The sequence below is a fragment of the Pomacea canaliculata genome, linkage group LG3, assembly GCF_003073045.1.
Source record: "Pomacea canaliculata isolate SZHN2017 linkage group LG3, ASM307304v1, whole genome shotgun sequence".
Taxonomy (NCBI): domain Eukaryota; kingdom Metazoa; phylum Mollusca; class Gastropoda; order Architaenioglossa; family Ampullariidae; genus Pomacea; species Pomacea canaliculata.
In genome coordinates, this window is record NC_037592.1 from 27,032,252 (window position 1) to 27,055,649 (window position 23,398).

The following is a 23,398-nucleotide window of genomic DNA, read 5'->3' on the forward strand; positions in this document are numbered from 1 at the left end:
AAAAAGTTATTGGATATTGGGCTAATTACTTGAAGGAACAAACACACATTATATAAAACGCCTACATTTTTTGTAGTTAGCTCATTTCAAACAATAGATAGATAACATAGAGGAATAGGAAGCGAAATGCGCTGTTGTATTTTTTCCAAATGTGATTGCCGCATATACGTGTTTGATCTCGTCAAAACCTGCCTCAAAAATGTTTTTCGCACTTTTATTCAAAAAAGAGCATAACTTCACTGATTGCTGAGAATAACCCCTCACCTAGGTCGAGCTACAGCGGCAAGCTGTCAATTTGTAGATGGCCTGACGTAATCATGGTTGTCCGTTACATTCCCTTTCACAAGAAAAAGAAGGAAGAAAGAAGAAGAAAGAAACAAACAAACAAAAAAAACCCACCAATAATAAAAGGTTGTACTCCCAACACCCTCTTGGCACCTTCTCGATATTTGTAGAGCCGGCTCTTTTCTTCACCTATACTGCCTGTCGCCCCACCCTCCCACCTCCAAGAAATCTAAATCAAGTTTTCATCTCGTTATTGTTTTCATTCTAATTTTCATTAGCATAGTATCTAGGAATGTTTGATCAGACACTACAAACTGTATTTCCATAGGGTGAATATTTGCTAAATTCTCCCAGGTTCTTCCATTAAATCTGGATAGGTGGCGTGAAAATTGCACCTGACATCTAACCGGAGCTCGAGCAACGCGAACTCTACAGGGGAGACCACTCCAATCGATGGCAGTGTTAGGGGGAGAGAACGGATGTCTGTTACGTTGATACGCTTGTGCCCTAACTCGGATTTCAAATCTGAAGAAGAAAGAAATCTTTCAACCATTAACTTAGGCTCAGAACGCGGGGATATATCAACAAGTTTAGAATTAAAAAGTGAATAATAATAATAATAATAAAGCTATACAAATACTTCTAAAACTATGATGAATAATAGTTTGCACCTTCAAACTAATCAAATAATAAAATGTATGTTACATAATAAAGGTCTTTATGGTTTTTGTGGTGTGTCTGATAACCAGTAGACTATATGCGCTAGTAAATCAAATATGATGGACGGAGAGAAGTAGGTAGTCTGGAGTGGATATAAAGTCGGAGGTAATAACGATTTTTTTTCCCAAAGAAAACACATAATGCGACAATTATTAATGATCTATTTCTTCGGTGGTCCTCATAGTAGATATTTATAGTCCGATCCCATTACTGCCAAAGAGGCAATTTCCATACAGAAAGAAAAGCAGACGTCTGCCAGAGCCGTTTGGATGACGAGGATGCTTGTGAAAGGGATGACCAAACATAGTTTAAACATAATAAGACAGTAATTAATGCAGTTGCTAAGAATGAAAGTAGTATGGTAGTATAATGAGCTTTTTTACATAGTGAGCTTACCTCCAAAGCTTGGTCGTAAGCGAATGTCGTAATCTTTCAGCAATTTATCAATCGTGATTGAAACGTTTTTGAACTGCGATGCATTCTGGGCTCTGAAAAAAAAAAAAAACCATTTTGAATGGTTTGCAGATATTTCGGCAGGGCTTTCTATGACGTGTTGTTACAAAATGCAGACTGATGTCACGCATGAGATCGATAGTGGTGGCCACGACCCTGGCGGGGAGGAAAATGTTCATATAAAATATGACTCTGTTAAGAGAAATATTTTGAAATTTTCGGCTTTAAAAAAATACTCGTGGACATAAGACATAAATAAAACCAGACCCATGAAACTCTACAAAGGTGACAAAGTATTTTATCGTGGAAGTTACACATTTTCCACACAACCCGTCTTCCCCGTCCTCCGCGCATAGGACAATGGCACACGAGCGCTGGAATATAAGCAAAACAATAACAAAATATTTCAAACATACTGATCACAACGCTCCCCACACAAACACATATCACAAACATGCATTGGTGCATATCTTTACACCTACAAGTCAAGACACACGACAATGGCTCCTTGAAATTTACTGCTTCGCCTTCCTAGAGACAGCGACTTCGAGGCTGTGATCCGAGACTGCGTGATGCATCATCTCCGGGAAACCCAGAAAGGGTCTGGGGGTTCTTAGCTCCACTGAAATTACTTTCCTGATAGCATCAATTGTGGTCGGCGTTCCCTTATGAAGGTGACTCTACAGTCAAGGAAAAAGGGTTGCTGGTATCGCCTTGAGTGGTAATCTTTTTAAGCAGGGAAAGAGTAGTCTTAGTGGCATAAAAGAGGCAGCTGAGAACACTAAAGCTTCAATTGCACTCAATTTTGTCAGACAGTTTTTTTTTTACTTGGGAAGGGGTAAGTCAATAAGAAACTAAATTTAAAAAACGCTACTGACAATGATCTTTTTATGAGTGTAAACACATTTAATGGCTATACTTTGATAATGATTGGGGTTTTTTTTAAAGACCGAGAAAATTCACATAGTGTTGAATACAACCAATTTTAGAAGTAAACATAAACGCAGTAATCACAGATTTGCTTATGATGATACTGGCTCCGGTGGTGGGTGTGACTGTTGGTGCAGAGGAAGCAAATATCGTTTTTTTTTTAAAAATATTTCTGTGATACCACCACAATATTGCAGTGAAAGCTGAAAGGTAAAGTTTTAGGCACACAATTTCCATATTAAAAAGTAAAGAAAAACACATTTTCACACATCAGTACTTAGAGTGATGTCTATGAAGGACAAAGGGAGTTTGGGGGCTGATGTATATGTAAGACGAAACAAGAGAGGGAAGTGGAACGCAGAGAAAATGAATGAGATTGCGTTACGAGTAGGATTGAGTACAAGGCCTTGTATAGATACCATCACTTAGCTTGTAACTAGCTTTGGTTATGTTTCGTAAATTAGCATACTTTTACAAGTTATAATTACTCACTGGGATTGATAAAGTGAGTCATTTGTCGTCCGTTACAGGAAACAAGCCATTTTTACATCACATGATTAACTTCAGCCTACATGTTCTACCTAGGTGGGAATTTATGGTTTTAATGAAACTTTGCTCATGTTAAGAGACTTTGTGTCTCTGCTAATTTTCTACATGTGTCTCTACCTGACAGTAGACAGTTCGCTAGAAAAAAAATACAGAGACAGAAAAGAAAAAGAAGGCAGATCATACAAATAAGCAAACAGAGAAATCAACAAAAGAGAGAAAGACTAGCAGACAGAGAAAGAAAGGTAAGAATATTATGCATGCACTGAATGGCTGGAATAGACTATTTGTATCAGACTAAGAAAAGTTTTAACTCACCCGACTGACATAACTGTTGTTACCCAGGCTATGCAAAGAACTATTACGGTTCCAGCCATGACATCACTTGTCAGAAGTGTTAACATCCGAGAAGGAATCACACACGTTGCTGTAACGGTGGTCCTAAAGACGTCACAGTCTGCCGAAGATGATAGCAGGAGAGGAAAATAGATGGTAAGGGTGGTGTGTGTAAGGTTCGGGATGGGGTAGTGGAGGTGGAGTCGAGGAATACACAGGGCTGGATGAGACTCGGATGACGAGTGAGCCCTCACAGTGAATCTGTTAGAGCCCGTCTATAGGGAGGAGGGAGGGAGGGGAAGCGCGATGGTTCCAGGTTGCTGCAGCTGACGTGCGTCAAGTGCGTGTCGCTTCACGACGACGGTGGTGAAAGTCGTGCAGCACCTACCCGGCGATTTCAATACGGGCCCAAAAATCAGTGAGATCACGCTTGCGCTCACCCCTCGCGGGCATAAGGGGTTGGGGGGCGGGAGGAGCGAGGCGATAAGTGAGAAGGACTTCATTCGCTAACCGCCCCCGCCGTCCCGTCTGGGGTACGTCCACAACTTGGTGGGACGCGGAGAGAAGACACTGCGGCTTACGAATTCTGACGCTCAACGCTGCTGCGACTTCGCCGCCGCTTTTGTTGTTGTGCTGCTGCTGCTACTGCTGCTGCTGCTGCTGTGGGTCTGGCTCGAAGCTGGCGGTGGTCCCACACAGGCTGGCCAGTTAAGATGTGAGGGACAGCCACCGACGGCATTCTGGTGTAACCCGGTGCCCGTCTTGCCTTGCGGCTTTCGCAGAATGAAAGGTGTTGGCTGCGACGAGTAAGGAAGCTAGCGGAAAAGACAGTTTGGTACTGAATTGATTCCGTACAAGTGTTCGCCACAGTTACTGGCATCGACCAGCGGCGTGCCCCGTTGCCGAGCTGTTGTCCGTTGAATGGATACCAGACTGGCGGTGCTAGTAGATTTAAGTCAGTCGTGGAGAGGGAGATGTAAAAGGCCACGAAGGGCGCTCAATGACGGAGAAAAGTGTTCTTTAAAGATAAAAGAGAGATGGAACAGGATCGAGGTCTGCGACTTCGGGATCTACAACGCCCCTCTGATGGGAGGTGGAAATGAGTCCTTTCACCCACAAAGCTAAAGTGGGCTTACAAGGAGAACAAATTGAGTTACACTGACCTAGTCATGGGTCAAACAAGAACATGGAAATGAAGACAGAGAGAAAAATCTCTTAAAATATAATAAAAATTATTTGTATTTTAATCCAACTGATCAATGCCGTCACGTTTCTTCTTTAAAGTTTATAATTAACAGGGAGTCATTTGCAACTCTAAACTATGACATAGGTCTATCACAAATGCTCAACAAAATTTAGTAATAATCATAAATGCGTCCCCGTGGGAAATTTTTACATCTTGAGATTGAAAGCTTTTGGTGAGCGAAATATGCATCAAGGCAGTTATATATTATCTCACATGTAACGAGCCTAAGGAAATGGTAGCCACAGAGTCCGATATTTGACTAAATTCTACCATTCCATAGCCCTGCTTGTAACTTGTTGTATCTAAGCTGTTGATAGTCTTTTTCATGACCTCCGAATCACGTATTTTGACACAAAAATGTTTTTTCTTTGCTTTACCCACAGTTTCTACTGATCATTACTTATTGATTGCAAAAGACGGTTAAATTACGATGTAAATATCTTCAGCTTCTATCAAGACAGACTGCATGCATAGTATACAATAGGATTCAAAAAAATATTAAAGTTAAATATTTACATGTTAAAGGCTATCATTAGTGGATCCACAATATTATCCACAAAATTAAATGTTCAAATATATCTGCATACCATTGCATTACAGTAAACCCACACTACATTTTAAAGCCGTTTGAATGCATATCCTTTTCTCCCCGGAGCTCGATAGTAAAGCAAGTGCTTCTCAAGATCAAAAGAAATCTTTGCCGCTTTTGTCGGTAAACTTCAAACTGGATCTTGGAATAGAAGACGCCATTGAGAAGAGCTCCTGAGTTCGTGCCCCCCACCCTCACCTCGGGCAAAATTTTCCGGTTTGATGTCGTTTGGCAGATGGTGTCTCGACCTCTGAGATGGAGTTATGCAACGATGATCTGATGAAATACTTGTCTTGTTCAGAAGTATTCTTTGTTCGTCCGTGCGTATGCCTGCATGTCTGTCAATCTGCACCAGCGGAGCACAGAGAGAGAAAGGGGGAGGAGAGAGGAGGAGAGGAGGAAAGTTGCTTTGTCGAGAAGTTTCGAAAGGTCATACGATTTTCCGTTTGACGAGCTTCTGGCGATCAGGCTTGGGCTTCTGCGTCTGGAAAGGGGGTGAACTTCTGCAGCTCTGGCACCGAAGTGTAATTCTGCACCAGGCCTGGCCAAACGCACGGTCATCCGTTGCAAGAAACCCGCACAAGTCTGAAAAAGAAGTTTGACGGGCATCAGAGATTTGAAAAACACTTTTAATGTTTCAGAGCAAATTTGGCATCACACTGTTTTTTAAAAACACGTGTTCAGCTCCAAGAGAATTTATAGCAGACGTGTGGGAGTTTGTGTCTGTTAGGTAGGCTAGTCATTTCTGAATTTCAATCAATTGTTAGATCGATTTAAAGGCTCACTCGCGTCGAACAGGAAAAAAAGCTAAACATTGCTGCTGTTAGTTTGTTACAAAATGCGCAGTGAATTATTAATTAATTCTGTAATAAAAACACAACTTGGCTTGACATTAATTTATACTGTTTGATTTTTATTTTTACATGGTAAAGGTCACAGCCAATATGATGGCTTCGAGCGTATGGTAATGAGGCGCTGCTCATATCAACTCGTCAAGTCACAGGAAATAAGGTTCTGACCTCTTTCCAAAACTCAGATGATGGCTTCAATATTCAAGTGCTTGCACTACGTGAATGGTACAGAAACTGTTAATCAGATTCTGGGAATTTGTTTTTTTAATTAACTCATTTAAATAAGTTTTTTGCTTGTTCGTTTCGATCGCTCTAGTTTCCTCTGTTCTTTGCTTTTTTTTTTCTTTCGTTTCTTTCATTTTGTGTGTTTGGACGGCGCAGCCTAGTTGTTAGTGCTTTTTATTGCAGCACGAGGTCCCTAGTTAATGACTTCTATCGTAAAAAAGTTTCCCTGCTTACCAAACTACTAGTCTACAGGAATAGGTTATCACCTGAGTTATCAAGAAAGGTAACCAGCAGATAGAAAAAAAAGATAAATAGTGGGTTGAGCTTTTTCCTCAATATGACACGGTGAACCACGTTTACTTCCAACTTCTATTCCTCCCTCAGCCTCTCTCTCTCACACACACACATCCTTCAAATGTTGCATTGAAGGGTTTCCGTCGATGCACGCTTTTATGTAAATTCTGCTGGTTTTTTTTAATTTTATGCATCAACTTCAAAGAGACAGGGTGTCCATAAAATCCTTGTGGAATGATAAACTATTTTCAGTTTCACTTTTAGTTCTCTAGAACGCACGCCTACATCACTACACACAGAAAGAGGTAAAATATTAGAATTAAACATGGATACCATTATGTTGTGAAGGCCTCATTCGATGGAGCAGCTGGAACTATATGTAAATAAGGTGTATCTATGTACAAACAAGATGCCACGAGTTAACCTTTATGTATGACATGTATATCATATACTCACAAAGGATATTCACCTGGATTCGGCAGAATGGTATCGAGGTTAACCAACCTGTGCATGCACACCGGCAAGTTTTCTGATGTTTAAATGCTTTCGTTAATGTTTTTATGTTTTTTAAACTCCATTTAATATTGCTTATAAACTGTTCTCCCATTCACAAACAAACCATTAAAAAATTATTAAGCTGCCTTAACTTTCACTTAGCGAGTGATTTACAGAACAAACCTGTAGCGGCGTTGATGTCGTTGATAGACTACACTGCAGCTGCTGCTCAGTAATTGCTTGGACTCCTACCTTCGTCAAGGGACCGAGATGTTAACGACAAGGCAACTTTTCGGACTTGAACACACTACAAAGTCTAATGGGGTTAGATTATGTGACCATGCCGGCCATATTAAATGACCTTTTTCCAAATACATGAGGCTTCATAGTTGTGATCTATATTTAGAAATATATATATATGAATGTATTTGCATGTCACCAAGGTTTTATTTTTATTTCATAAATTTCATACTAAGTAATTTTCATACTATAGAAAAAAGTTGCGAAGTATTATCGTAGACAGATGTCAACAAATGTTACCTATCGTTCTTCAAAGATTTGGCTAAATGCATTGTAATAGTTTGTAAATACCCGGTATCAATGTCTACATTGATTCTTCATCCAACCTTGATGAAACGATTCACCCAGCACACGGCTTTTCATCACTAACAAGTGAGGAGAGTTTATGAGAAAAGATCGTCGTACAGGTTCTAGTTTCCACCTTACAACACATCTTATATTTTATATACCATTTTATTTTTACATGTATTTTTTTTTTCTTTTACAGCTTGCAAGACAAACACACAGTTAAAACGCCTTGACACTGTATAAATCAGGGATCAGTAAAACACTGTTCAAACTATGGCACTATTGTAGAAATCGTCTAGTTTTTAATGCAGCTATTTCGCCAGATGAAGACGACATGTTTATCGTGAAACGAAGTCTCCGAGAAGGACCCCGGCAGGAAGATGCAGATAAAGAGGTTGCTGATGACAGATTCACTGCACAGCTCGAGATTTTATGAAGACTAAAAAGCACGGGTGCATAATTCTGAATTTCAAGCCACATAATTCTTAAACTCCATTTGTCTTAGACATTAGAGAGATGCTAATTTCTAACGTTGACAACAACTGACAGACAGACGACGGACGGACAGACAGACATATAAAGTTGAGCATTGCCATTGTCAAGACAATCAATAGAAGAAGGCAGTCAGGGAGAATGACAAAGACAAATACGGCCAATTATAGAAATGACTATCCTCAACTTTGTTTTATTTTCAGTCTAAGCTATTGGATTTTCAAATAAATATCATCTTTCTTTCTTCTAGTTCTTTTCTGCTGGTTATTGGTAAAAAGCATTTTTGTAGTAATGTAACCCATTGAAATTTATGATGCTTTCGATGTACGTAATTTGAAAGAAACTTTTCATTTTACTGCAATAGCCCTAGTCCGTTGGTACCTTCCTGTTAAAATTCATACTTGTTGCATTCTTGAATGCTTTCATTTGTATATCACAGGTATTTATGTGCATATGATAATATAAATGAGAAGAAGAGACTGTAGGGTTTGTTTGCCTGTGTGCGTAGGCTGACTGTTGGGGACAGGAGGAGGATTAGATACGTGGGCTGCTTTGTGCATTTTCCTAGTTGATATGGGTCGATTACATTTTCAGTCAAGCAGATTTTCTAATTTTTTTCTCTAATTCTTGTCCTCTCTCTCCATCTCACTCACTAATATAAAAAGGACAGGAGGGAAGGTGATAAGGAAAGAAAGTGTGACAGGCAATGGTGGGTGTAACAATTATTTCACTGACCAGGTTATACGTAGCACTACTAACTTAACAGACTTCTTATTTCCTCTTCTAGCCTGGAACTTTTTAGAGTCACGTGACAGCCGAAGAACGTTCGATCCTGTCCACATTTTTAATGCTCGTTCGCCTTCTCGCTTGATCGGGTAATTTCCCACAGGAAAATCGAGAAGCCAGCATAAATTCACTCTTTTTCTGCAGAGGGAAAAAAAGTCCTCCTTGTGTTTATTCCCCGTCAGAGTGCGATTTGCACCGTCATTACAGCGAATAAATTCTCTGCCGTCTCCTGCATGGTGAAGCTGAAACGCCGTTAAGACCAGAGGCGAGTCTTGCGCAGATATCCCACAAGATGCACTTCCGTTTAATAGACTCTTCTGTGACAGACATAGTAAGTAGCGTTACTCACACGATTCTTTGTGTCAGTGCCATTCATTCATTCCGTCACCAGTACTAACTTTTGTTGGTCAGCCGTTGAGGTCTCTGAAGTGTGGGGGAGAGAAAGAGGGGGGATTCTGATACATACTGATCACCGAAGTCTGTGTGAAAAGGAGATAATCAATCCTTGCATGTTATTATCAGTCCATTTCTTGTCCTTGCCACCCTGTTCTCTTTCTCTTTCCTCCCCTATCCCCTTCGCGTCTGCCTTACTCCAGAGAGAGTCTTAGTGTTGTACTGGGTCATGTGGCCATGCCAGACATTTCTCTGTTACCAGAAGGGACTCTCCATTGCCCACCAGAGATTAGAATCTTAGGGCCTATGTGACAAAAAGTTTAAATAAAAATTTCCTCAGACATTTGGCCTCAAATACCCCTGATAAATTTTTTTTTTTTTGCAAGCATGCAGTTTAAAGTCTTGCATTAGTCGGACAGTAATGAATCTTTGAGTATTTGTACAGTTGATACTTGGTAGGAAACCTAATGGCATTGTCATGCTAATTCCAGACTTGCCATGGGTGTTGTAACTGAGGCAACTCTGAAGTCAGTTTGTGCCGGGAATTTGGGGCTGACTGGCTGTGTAGACGAGAATGTGTTTCTCGTGCGCATCTCTGTTTCTATGCCATTACTAGTACATCAAGACCGCGTGGAATAAATTATGTGTATACATAGTTTTATATATTAATTATACATTGATGTTGTAATTAAATTACGATTACGGATAAGCAATAACTTCAAACTGGGGAGCACAAATGTCTTACAGAAATTTCTGGAATAATTTGTACTCTATATATATATATATCATTCATAGTTCGTCTTTTTACTCGTAGACGTATTAATAAATTATAATAATAAAAAACCTGATTAAAGTTTATTTAATGTCAATTATAATGTAATTTTCACTTAACGTTTGAATCTTAAGTGAAATATTAAATTTATTAGGATTACTTGTTTCACTCTAAGAGACGTTGACGATGACCGAAGCTCTCTATTGCGATAGCTCACTGTTTATCTAATTTAAAGCTTGACACTCATGAGCTCAAATTTGTTTTGTTGTTGTGTGACTGACAAACAGTAGAGGAGGCTGCATGTATACTTTAATACCATTTTAGAAGAAGTTTTCTACTTTCACTACATAACCCAGTATCTATGTCCGTAGAGCATAGTCAGATGTTACAAACATCAACTCAGATAAAAAAAAATGTAGTAACATCGATTGGCTTGGGACGAAGTTCAAACAAGTCTATGTTTGTGCAATATTGCTTGAGTGGTCAGTGAATTGAGTCTCAGAACAATACCGAGAAGAAGAGACTGTTGGGTGTGTTTGCCTGTGTGCGTAGGCTGACTGTTGGGGACAGGAGGAGGATTAGATACGTGGGTTGTGTGGATTCGTTGAGGCAAAGCTGTTGTTGCAGGTGCAAGGAGAGTTCCCCCGGTTTCTTGCTCTAATTATTTGGTCACGTTGGCAATCATGGAAGCCGCTCCTGGTCCACATTGTCCAGACACGCTTGTTCAGACCGACCTGGACTCGGCACAGTACCTGTCTGGCAGAGAGACTAGTGTGTTTGGGAAAGTCTTTGAAATGGTCATTCAGCATCCTCTAGGTTCTCTGGCTATGTAGAAGCTCTCTTCAAAACAGCTGTCGTGATATCTGGAAGCTCTAGACCGGAAGCTAAAGCACGAGGCAAACCTCATGTAGGCTCTCAGGGGAAAGACGCTTTATGGATGTGACTGGCACTTACGTGTCGAGTTTGGTCCCACAAGTCAGTCCAAATAAAAAATGTCTAGTTGTGACTTTAAAGCAGGACTCTTTGCGCCAGTAAGCAATAAGCAATAACTTTGCGCCAGTAAGCAATAACTTATCAACACTTTTATCAGCAACAGCAGGTTTGCATACATGTCGAATTCTAAAATTAATTAATTATTATTAATAATGGATTGACTGTGCACAAATGGTCGTACAGAAATCAGTTTCCTGCAGGCACATTTGTATTTTTTTAACAGTTACCGCTTTTGCTAGAATTTTTGTCCAAGAAACGCAATTTCTCTGTCAGCCAAACCAATAATCGTGCGGTCGTCGATGCGACTGTATATGAGAAATGATTTATACCCGCCCATAAAAAGTAAGCCGGGATCGTGCGCGTGAGTTGCTTTTTTTCAGTCCAGTCAAGCTTATACACTCTGAATAAGAGGTGGTTGGGCTGTTGTTCCTAGTTTGCGGTTATATTTTGGGTTAAGAGCAGTGTATTTCAGATGGTCTTTATCCCATTTAGTTTGCTGATCGAGTGGCTTAAGACAAGTTACAGTAATAGATGGTATCACACAACCCTCAGTTTCAATATGCTTGTTGTGGCGCCAGAGGGATGCTTGATACTGAAGATAAAGTTGTTTCTTTAGCTTCAAAATGTGCGAACCGTGTAACCCAAAAATTCTCTTCATCTTTATAATAAATAGCAGTTTTCCTATTAATCATGTTGTAAAGGGATTGAGGATCTCGGGTTTTCTGTCAGTGGTAAGTTATTTCTACCAAATAGAGATGAACGTTGTACCGAACTGAGATTCAAATTGTGACCTTATTTTACTAACTAATTAGAACGCTTGTAACTTTTAAACAAATAGTCACATGGATTTATGCTGTTTACGTGTGGGTTGGGTTAAAGAAAAGTTCTTTGGCTTTTTTCCCCTTATCACTTAGCCCTGTGAGAATTTGGAATTTGGTTTTTACTGTTTTATTTTGTCCTGTCGAAAGTCCTTTGTCCAGGAAGGTATTGAAATACAACATGGACAGCCACAAAAACTAACAAACTAAAGGTTTTGCTGATGTTGAAAGAATGTCCACGTCCTAAATGAGTGTGAAAATTTTTGACTTTAGCCTGTGACAAGCACTTAGATTGTTGCAATGCATATTTATATAAAAACAGATGGGCCATAAATTTTCTCTTCTCTATTTCTCGGGATGGATAACAGGGGAGACAACCTTTTCCCCTTACCCTAAATGTGATCCTGCTAAGTACAGATTTTTAGATGGCTGTAAGTACATTTGTACGTTTGTCATTTGAAAGCTAGCTTTATAGCCTTACCATTATCTTCAAATGTATGAATCTATGTACGGCTTAGTTTTAAATCGTCAGAGCTCTGACCACTCAACTATATACTTCCTGAGCAAGAGATAGGCAAGTAAAATATAAGTATGTCTAAATTATATGTCCGACTCGTATGTCATCTTACCCCCGATATGTTGTTATAGACGATATCATAGCTGCTTGTTATACCATGTATCCCCTTTTCACAGGAGCCAGTAATCCAATGCAATGACCAGCAGAACCTACTTTATGCCATGGTATTTTACAACAACAGATGATGACCGGACAGAGGATGGATGAGGAAGCGTAGCGTTGCTTTCTCCTGTTTCATGTCTACTCGCACTTCAGTACAGGATCTGAGGAGCAGACAGTACTTCGCCAAAAAATATGAAATATGTCACAGGCTGCTCCAGGCTTCCGTATAGGGAATGCAAATGAAGTTCTTCATGTCCTGCGCTCTGTCTCCAGGAGCGATAGAGTTGACTTTCACCGAATGTAACCCTACACACTAGAAACAGTATTTTGTAGGAAAGAAAAAGATTTTCTTGCATATTTTCAAATTCTCAAAGTTGAAAAAATATTTATTTTTATATATACCAAAATTAGCCTTCGTTTGTATTTTTAAGCTACAACTTGTGATGTTATGTGACGGTGAAGACAATGCTCCTCGTTTATAATGTGTGCATGTGGGTATGAGATACAGAATAATAGGAAAAAATTGTTGAATCCCATGTATAGCTAGGAACATTCTTTGGAAGCCCTCATATAAGAAACAGGTTCATCTTCCAGATTACTTATTTCCTGATCGTGGTCTGAGCCCATCATTTTGTGTTAACGACTGTCGGAAGTTCATCAACGTCGGTTTTATTCTCGATCTTATGCTTCAGCTTTATCTAGCACTCTGTTCCTGCCATCCATTAGTTTTGACTTTCTAACCTCTGATACCCTATGGTTCATTCGTGAATATTCTCTTTTCTTTTCATTGATAAAATCAACCGTAAACTAGTAAGTCTCCCCTTTTGGTATATTTCTTTCCGTTTACGATTAAAAAGAGATAATAAATAATTAGGTCACCCAACCCACTTAATCTTGAATCATGAGCTGTCAGATCGTCTTCTTTATAAACAGAACGACCCTCTGCGATTTATGGGTACTTTCATATATGGAAAGTCGATATAAGTGTTTATACATGCCACCCCTTGGGATAGTTTGAATAAGGATTCGTGTATCAGTTCCTGTTAGTGTACTTGTTTTCTATTTTTATTTACTTATTATCTTACTTATTTCTCCTATTTATCATTATAATTATTTATCTTAATGTTTTACTTTTATTATTTTTGCTTATTAATTTCATAATTTTTGTAGTTTTATTATTTCATTATTTCTAGATTATTTATTATTATAACCAATTATTCTTGATTTATTGTTATTGATTGTTCATTATAACATATTTTAAAATAAAAAGCCTACCTCCTTCATACTCTAAAAGTTACATGCGCTGTCATCGTCTCTAAACATTTCAAGCACATTTTGGGGACAACTCTGAAAGCCTAAAACAACTCCAGCCCCAGACCCCGTGGAGAAGATTATAGCAGTCATTAAATCAACAAATGCAGTTATCCGTAAATGAAATCGCACTCGAGACAGTTTCTGGAATCTTCGTACGAGAAGTATTTCCCAAGCCAAGGACCATCAATATCCTCCATCGTCGTCCCCAGAAAAGAATCAAGCTGTCACTGCTTCTCTCCCTTGAAAAATTTTGGGCGCACGGAGCGATTGCTCGCGCTCATGGGATTACTCTGTGCTCACAGACTACATCTGCCCCGCGCCGTTTTTGAAGTAGAATAATAATGATGTATGTGGGATCCACCTCAGGGGACAGCCAGTTATCTACGTGTTGAGAAAGGAAAGTCCAGAAATCTCTTGAATATTGATATGTAAGCGTGCGGCTGTGTCTGACACGGGGCCAGATTTATGTGAGTTGTACTCGATAAAGAATAATTTTTGCCATCTTGTAAATGTCTCTTGTGATACACACACACACGCACACACACACACACACACATGCGCATGATTGTACGTACAAAATTTTACATACGTGAACACACACAAGTATGATACCCAGGCTTGAAAAATGTAAACAGAATCATTAGACTTAATTTTTCCATCATCTACATACATCTAAAAATAAAGTGCACACATGTGTAAACACCTACAAAGCACCCGTAATTAAATACATACACCCATCACATTGGCACAGTCAGGGACACCGTCGGGTAAACAACCCCACAACTCTGCGCAATGCACTCTTTGAAGCAGGGGTAAGGAAAAGAGAACCTTTGCATTATAATTACAGGAGAAATCCTGGGAAATTGATATGACTGGGCTTTCAGACCGGCTCGGTTAGGAGAAGAAATTAAAGAACCTAAAGACAAGCAAAAATGTTTGTGCGCAGTCTCCTGTTCTCATTCAGTATAATGGTGCTTGTCATTTCCTTTCTGTCTTTTTTATTTTTGGTTTTTGGTTTATTACGTTCTCTGTTTCCTCTAAGTTCTTTTTTATCCTTTTCTCTCGTTATGCATTTTTTTATATCTCCTCTGTCATCTCAGCAGTCTTGTCTTCATCTATCAATCTCTTTTGACTCAATCGTAGTGATGATCGATTTTCCTGCTACAGTTCATGGCAGTCGTTTATAATGCTGCTTGATTGGCGTCAGACATATTGGTATTAGAGGTTTACTAATAATTTGCTAATAATTTATACTAGTAGCTACAAAATAAGGTTTCACAAACAGAGTTACAAGGATTTGTCTCCTGTCGATTTAAATTTCTCCATTACAGTTACATTTTTTACGTTCCCAACATGTAAAGGTCTATGCCAGTTGTAAATAACTGAAAATTGGTATCAGAATACTTCTCAGTTTTATCAAGTATTTTTGCAAGTAATTGCCCAAAATTAATTCAAAAGTTGCCTACTTTATAGAGCTACAGACTAGGGAGAATAAACAATTTGTTAACGTATATTGATAATAATTTTCTTATCAATGATATTTAAGTAAATACTATGTATAGAGTCAATTTAATGATTTCAGAGCATTGCTATTTTGTTGTGGTTGCTGTAATTATGCATTTTAACTTGTATTTGATTTTCCCCATCATCTCTCTCCACCAATATCGGTTATGGGCAGGATTTTAAGTCATTGTCAGTGTGCTTGTCATTATCTCTCTCTCTACCCTTTTCTTATTCTGGCTGTCGTGTCTCGTCTTTCTTTCTCCAGGGTTTTTCAGTTTTTGACAATATAAGGGTTGACTTTGTTTTAGTACATCTTGTGGGTGAATGAATAATGTTCTATTAAAACCATGAGCAATGTTGTGTCTCACGTTGCTAAAAATCCTTAATTATATACCTGAAACTCTATTCTTTGAAGCTGTCGAAAAGTGCCGGCTTTTTAACACAAATTGTATTCCAATTCTTTTCCACTTAGTATCTGGTAGTGATTATTGTACTGAAGGAGTTCATGTGACTATATACAGTTCATGCTAATGTACCTGTTTCCTCTTACGTCTCTGATGTTTCCAGTGACTTTCTCTTTATTGTTGCATTCATCGCATTTCTTTGACATACTCTTGTTTCTCTCGCAGGCGCATTGCGCATACTCTTATGGGAGCATGATTCTATGATATGTAAATCAAAACGCATTATTAATACTATATTTTTCACCTTTGCTATATTCCACGTATATCTTCCACACCTTATTTTTTAAATAAAATAATTATTAAAATTTTAAAAATTAAAATAAAACTGAAACTTTTTTGACAAAAAGGAACTGACTCAAAAACTAGTGTATTCATGAAGCGTTCTTGTGAAATTTTCCTACTTGTGGCATTAAGAATCTAATAATAACCACATATGACTGCTTTAACAATTTTCATTCGCATAATTCACCTGTTTGAACAGTGGTGCTGAGAGCACGAGACATTTTGATGTATTCCTTAACAATAAAGTATGGGTGTTAATTATTATTCATGGGTTCAAGGTTGCAACATGGCGGCGGGGAATTAAGTCGTAAGAATGAAATAAGTCGTGAGGCTTTGTCAGGCGTTAAATAAAGTGCCCCAAATGCAGCTTTGTGGCCGCCTGCTATCGTCCCTGCCTGCTGAAATGCAGAGCACGATTTTGCAATGAAATTGTGTCGCCTTAATTGGCCAGCAGCTGGTCCTCTCACGAATCAATGCAGTAGCTTGAGACAGATTTTGTGGAGTGAAAGATGTGATGGGAAAAAATGCTTCCTGGAAAACTTTCCCTCGTCAAAATAATTCTTCTGCGTCTTTTAACGTCCTCTTCATGTCCTAGAGATTTTACGGTAAATTATGCAAAGTTATGTTGAATTAGATTAACCCGATCAGCAAAATTCAGTTTGCTGAACTTTGAAAATGGCCTGTCTCAAAACAAAATGCTTGAAACCAGTAAATTAAAAACAAATACTTCAAAATTGTGTGCCTTTGGTTTGGGTGTAAAAGTTATTTCGGCAGCCAATTCTTTTTATATTTAGCTTCCCCAACGTTCAAAATAAACAAGTCATTCAAAAGGTCGCAGGGAAGTTGACAAATGTCTTTCAATTTCTGGCTATTGTGTGAGCTGCGATGCAAGTAATCTCCCCTTTTCACAGACCTGTCCTTCGTCACACGAACGGGGCAATACGAGTGTGGCGCCAAGAAAATTATTTAATTACATATTTATCACAGAAGATTTGACAACCCATTACCGCCATTGTTCACTGTTCACGCTCTTTCCTCCTTGCGCCTCTTCGCGCTTCTCTCCCCACGCAATGGGCGACAACTCTAGTGGTGGCGGGAAAATGCCATGCTTGTAACTCACAGCACGCGTTACCCCGGCGAGATCATGAGAAGAGGGGACTGGGAGGTAAACCAAGGATAATTGAAAGTAGGCAAGAGATCAAAGTGGTGGCTAGCCAAGACTCCGCAACACTGCAGCTTGATGCCGTAATTGAGACTCATTGCCACTAGTAAAGAAATGCGGAGACAAACAGCATCAAAACCATATGCCTCAAAGGAGCGGAATGTTTGTGATCTTAAGTTCCCAGCTTGTCCCATCGATCTCGGTCCTTGGCATGCGCTGGCCCTGATCCACTTGCGTTGATTTTGAATGAGGTCCGCATTCGTTTACAATCTTCAAAGTTTCAGATTACTCGTGCGAGGACATAAATTATATGTACACGGATGAGAAAAAAAGCGGTTACACAAGCGCGTTCACATGCTCCCTCCGTCTTTCTTTTTCTCTCTCACAGACAGACGGACGGACGGACGGACGACGGACGGACGGACGGACAGACAAGTCATCCCGGAAAAGATCTCTTAAAATACAGTACTGCCTCTCTTCGTTCGTGCACACTGTTCACATGTGTGTCATCTACGGTTTGGACTTGCCCAACAGCTGTTATATCTAGACTGAATCATCAGGTGGAAATGTCTGCTGTCGTCATTTAAATTATGGCCATAGTTGACCATTCAACCTTATATTATTGTTTTACACTCCAAGAATTCAGAGGTTTAGTTTTCCGATCATTTCCTGAAAAGTCCTTATCAGGTAACGAAATTCTAATGTGAAGTATGTCACGGACTAAACATCAGTATGAACACAGAGTACATTCCAAAGTCAGCATGCAGTTCGTAGGAATGACAAATTATCCATAAACCACACAAAGATCAAAGAAACTGAAGCCTGGGGAACCTCGTCGATTGCGAAATCTTTCCGTGAAAAAAGAACTGAAACCACTAATGAACTAAACTGTAGGTGGTTCACTATATTTCTGGAATGACGTATGCAGATTTTTCTACCATCTCCTTATACTATTGCTGAAAGATAATCAGTACCTATCGCTGTTCCTTGGGCAGGATGCCTCCAGTCACTGCTCTGACCCATCTTCAGACCAGAGACCTTCGTAACCAGCAACCGACTTCTGCAACAGCTGTCTCAGCAAACCTTTTATGCACTCTTTTTGCGGTTTGTGTAATGCTATAACCCCTGCAACTGTAACAGCCTATGTTCTTTGTTATGTAAAACCCCTTGTCCCCATACTCCCTCCTCATTCTTCATACTTCTTCTCTTTGTTTGCCTAACGTCTCAGCCAACCGCTACTTTTGGAACTTGACAACATTTCAACCACCCTTGACTAGCATCTGTCACGGTCATTGCTCTGTAGCATTGTTCGTCTTCGTTTAACAATAAATAAAAACTCATTTTTTAACTTTTTTATATACTACTCCTGAAGCGACAGTCTCCATTTGGAAAAGTGCGATTCAGAATTTTAAAAAACTGTATTTCTTTTGCAGTTCCTGTTGTTTTCAATGAAAAAACTCCTCTTTCACGGAGAGCAAAGCTGAATGTGACATGGAAGGCCACTCTAATCTTGTAGTCACCCTTTTTTCTCCCACGACCAGAAGCTGGCTCGTGCAGGGTAGCGTACACCCGGGGGCTACATCGGGGAATACTAACGTCCCAGTCATTTTACGAACTACCACTTTGCTTGTCCCTGTGATTTCCCTTCATCTCACTGTCACAAAGCAAGATGTAGAATGTCAAGCATGCTAAGGATGTTGAAGTTGTCATCTTGCATGCATGGCTGCCTGTCTACCTATTTGCCTGTCTCTCTGGTCGTACTAAGTACTTTTCAACAAATATTCGGGTTTTGTTCTTTATTTTGTTGAGTTTATTTTTTTATTTTCGATTTTTCCATAACTTAAGAGCGATTTTTGTACTTGCACAACAGTTGTATATTTAGAAAACTCTTTCAACTTTAATTTAATTAAAAAGTGTCATATAATCTGAATACTAATGTGGATATGTCTACTTTCGTCATTTAGAGGGTAACCACACGAAACCAGACACGATGCTTTCGCTTTAAATATCTACTAGTTATATTTCATGCTGCACCTCATAATTTTTAAGTATGATGTTTAATATTTGTATTGGATGATAAGAAAGTTAATGAAGATACGGCCAAAGGAAGCTTTTGAATGCCTTTTGTCTCAGTATTATCGCGATTGAATGATTGTCCACAGTAGAAGTCAGCCATTCTTTTCTGCTTTGTTCTCTGCGAGCTAATACAAAACTCCTTAGCTGAATAGTAATTCTCACTTTTATGATAGCAGTCTTAGAATTGGTACTGTGTCCTGAATGTGGCATTACCATAAAGTCCAGCTCTTTTCCTAGTCATTGCATAAATGAGATTTAGACTTGCTGTCTTCAAGCATCGAGGATTTCCATTGATTTCACTGGACTCTGATAATAAATCAGCTAGAGACGATATTTCCCTCCAAGGGATCATTTTGCGAAGTGTCCCCAAAGCCTTTCTTGTTGATTCGCGTCCGGAAGCCGAAGATCTCCCATCTAGGTTTTCTCCACTTGCCGCTTGGTCCGTATCCCAGCTCTCATCTGGCATATTTTGACGGCTCATTGCCGCGAAATAGAGCCCCAGTATCTGACAGATAAATTCATCACTATAACTGGCCTCATTATCTTTCTTTTAATTGATTTTATTCTCCTGTTCCCAGCGAAATCGGGCGAAACAAACACGTGAAAGCTCTCTGTAAAACCTTTTTTATTCAAGGCAAATTATTTCAAGAATGTTTGAAGACCGGAAAGTTCACTTCAGTCTGACACAGAGCTTCTTGCCATTCCCATTTTCACAATCCCTCATCACACACGCCGTCTCCTCTGTTAAGAACTCTTAGAACTTTCTTGTCTTCTGTTAGTTTCTTCCCAGTCTCTCCCAGTCATACACTCCTACCACCTAACTTTATATTTTATAGCACAAAGCACGCGCACAGAATTCTGGTACACACACGCACACAGACTCGCGTCCGCGCGCACTACTTCTACTACTACAGTTCGCTTTTATATCCCTAAACTGTTTCCAGATCACTTGATGACTAACAAGAGCAACCTTTGCCGGGTTTATACTGGTACCACGTCCAGGATCATCAATACCATCATAAATTTAGTCGATGCTGCTGCTCTGTGGACCTCACAGGCCTGCTCCAGCAGAAAATAGCTTTGAGATAGAGTACATTCCCACAGTTTGATCACAGATGGAGTGGAAAGAACCATACATCACTTGCTGTCAGCTGTATCTCGTTAATAGTATGAATAGTAACTCACATATTCCCATTTTTTACGGGTCTACTACTGACTTCACACTGAAGACAAACGGATACTATTTTAAATTTATTAAAAAATAATTGTTGGGTGTTGGGTGTTAGGCTTTAACATCTAACACTAAAACTAAAGATTTAACAATTTCGGGATGAAACGTACATTTAGAGAAAAATCAAACAAACTGGTCAAGACAACTGGTACATAATTAAAATAAGCAATAAACTAGGTAATTAGGCTATTGCCGACAAAATAAACATTAAAAGAAAAGCTGAAGAGAAGTTTTCAACAAATAGAAAGTTTGAGGTAAAGAAGACACTTCACATTGAATCAGCTCACCGCTGCCATGCTCGTGCTCTTGCGACCATCTTTTTTTTTTAACCTTAACCCCCTGAAGAGATGTTCCCTTACGCTTTGTTTTTATCGAAATCTGCCTAATAGGGCTCCTCACTGCATGATATGTCATTCTCTATACAGCGTGTGACACTGACAAACAAACCAAAAGAAATTAGCGGGTAACAAGCTGAGCCCAAGAGGAAGGTAACGTCGATTTTAACATAACAGCCTGTCAAGTACAATTTTCTAAAACTTCTTTTCTTCAGAAAGTTTGTTCTCAATGCCAGGAAGTCGGTGTCAGTAGAGCGAACATGTTGCCGTTTGAATATGGTTATTGACATGTTGAGAAAACTAGTTTCTAAATTAACAAGACGCAGATGTAGATAAAGAGAAGGTTCAGCTAAAGTGCACTATGGTGGGTGTCAGAATATATACTCAGCGAAAGGGGATAACATGAAACATGTGTCTTATTTATAGTTTGTCCTTCTAAACTGCATATTTTAAATGTCAACAAGATAAAGTTCAGAACTGAAGTAAAATAGAAATAGAAATTAATAAATAGATGTCGACAGTCTAATAGTTCTTGTTCAAGTCTTGGGTCTCTGTACTGGCTAAATAATCGCAAAAATCTCTCATTCCACTTTATGAATCAAATACTTAAGAACTTATTCGTCTTTCCCCTGTCTCAGTTTTAAAGTGTATTGCTTTCTTATCACGAATTCTACGTCTTGGTTGTTTCGCTTATAAAAACATACTTGTGGGCGTCCTCTGCCCTATTTCTGAGTTTCTTGTCCCTCTTTTCCATTTCTGGTTAATCATCCATTCATCTACCTATCTCTCCGTGTCTATATAAATTCGGTTTTTCGTTCTTTCTGTTCGCTGCTTTCACTTGTCCCTACACATTCACGCCTACTCATGTTCTGTCAATACTGTCCTTTGATCTGTAAACGAGATGGTTGACCAGAGAGGGCAGTGCTACCAAACCGTGTCTGCACGGTGTACTAGCTAATGCATTAATTCGACACTTCGGAGACTCGCTACAAAACGCTCAATGGTACAGAAATACTATCTAAGGAGACCGAGGGGAAAGATTTTCTGACAGTGTCCAGAAACGTTCAGGAATCAATAATATTTTGGGGAATAACTGCACGAGACTTGCTTGAGGTCTAATTGCACATACTACGTCAAACATTTTTTTGTGGTGCCAACAAAAGCAGCACGCACTAATATTTACCATAGCAGGACCTCAAAATACAGAGACTTTCAGCCAGCAAATTCCTTACAGTGAGTAAACATTGGATGATCCATTAGACATTATCCTGCGAGCCGTTATTCTTCCCTCTTGAAGGTTTTGGGGTCGCAACGTGGCCAAGCGATTTCAGGAAAAAGTAACTAGTTAAACAGTCTTCTGTTTGTAGCAATGATCTTCCCTGCGACTGGAGCGTGCGAGCTACTGGACAAAGAAATGGAAAGAACTTTCATCTCTAATACAGCAAGTAATCAGGCAACGAGATGCCAGGACCAAACATTGATTGGCTGCCTCTTGTCATGTTTAATGCGATAAAATGAGGGGCGGGGTTAGAGGTTTATAGTGTTTGCAGTTTGTATCATATCCCTTGCAAACAAGGAGCTGAATGCAGTAGCCCTTTTTCAGTACAGATGAATAGATACTTAAAACGAAACATATTATGGCACATACTTCTTTCACTATGTCAGTGTTTAAAATATTTTACGATACCTCCTTATTAATCTTAAAGACTGTCTCGTCTCGCTTTTTATTTCTGTTAAAAAAGTTTGTATCAAGTGCTCTGGGACACATATCATATAATATGTTAAACTTTTGCAAATAGCTGTTAACTCTTTTAATTAACTCATAAATACGTTTTCTTGAATAGAATTCCATATGATCGACCTCAGGGACCTCTGCTCAGCCAATGTTACAATGGAGAACCTTAAGCGCTTCTGCGCCTTGCCCCTCTTTATCTCCGCTTCCACCCACACCACCACCACTACCACTGATTTTGCAGGCGATGGAGCTGAACTGACAAACTGCGTATAATTTATCGGCTGTTTTGTCAGCAAAGTTCAGGCAATTATTATCTTTTCTTTTTTTCTTTTTTTTTCCCTTGAGTAATATCAGTTGAAGTCATCCCTGCCCGAAAAGGTATATTTCACAGATTGCGACAGAGACTACAGAAGACGGTGACGACCAATTTATACCGAGGGTTCAATTTTTAACAATGGAGTAAGATTTTGGTCAACTAAATTCTTGCTTCCCTCTTTAGAAATCCTCACTGGCTTAGTGGTCTACTTCTGCAAGTGTGGCCTCGTTTTGACTACAGTGCTCTTCCCTTCATGAAAGCCGTGTGCATTGCTGGCAGCCTGGAGTTTGCAGAAAACTCAGAGCAGCTTTCAGATTTATGATCTCATAAGCCGAAAGAGTTGTCTTGTTTATATCAAAATATCCGTTATTTCGATAGAAGACGCTAACATAAATTTTCTACTAATATAGCAACTTTATGATTTAAACGGTTGTTCAGGTTCTGAATGCATCCAAACAGGAAATTCTCTCTCTCACCCACACCTCACAT

The 23,398-nt window shown here is 39.3% G+C and overlaps 1 protein-coding gene across 1 annotated transcript in view; it reads right to left on the bottom strand.

The window, feature by feature from the left end:
- The window catches only part of LOC112560694 (gamma-aminobutyric acid receptor subunit beta-like), a 59,277-nt gene extending 55,558 nt beyond the window's left edge, over positions 1-3,719 (bottom strand). Inside the window, exons 1-2 of the mRNA XM_025232710.1 lie at positions 3,253-3,719; positions 1,402-1,493 (exon numbers count right to left, since the gene is read on the bottom strand). Coding sequence (XP_025088495.1) covers positions 1,402-1,493; positions 3,253-3,338 — 178 coding nt within the window. The 5' untranslated portion in view covers positions 3,339-3,719. The remainder of the gene's footprint in view (positions 1-1,401; positions 1,494-3,252) is intronic.
- Between the last annotated feature and the right edge of the window lie 19,679 nt (positions 3,720-23,398).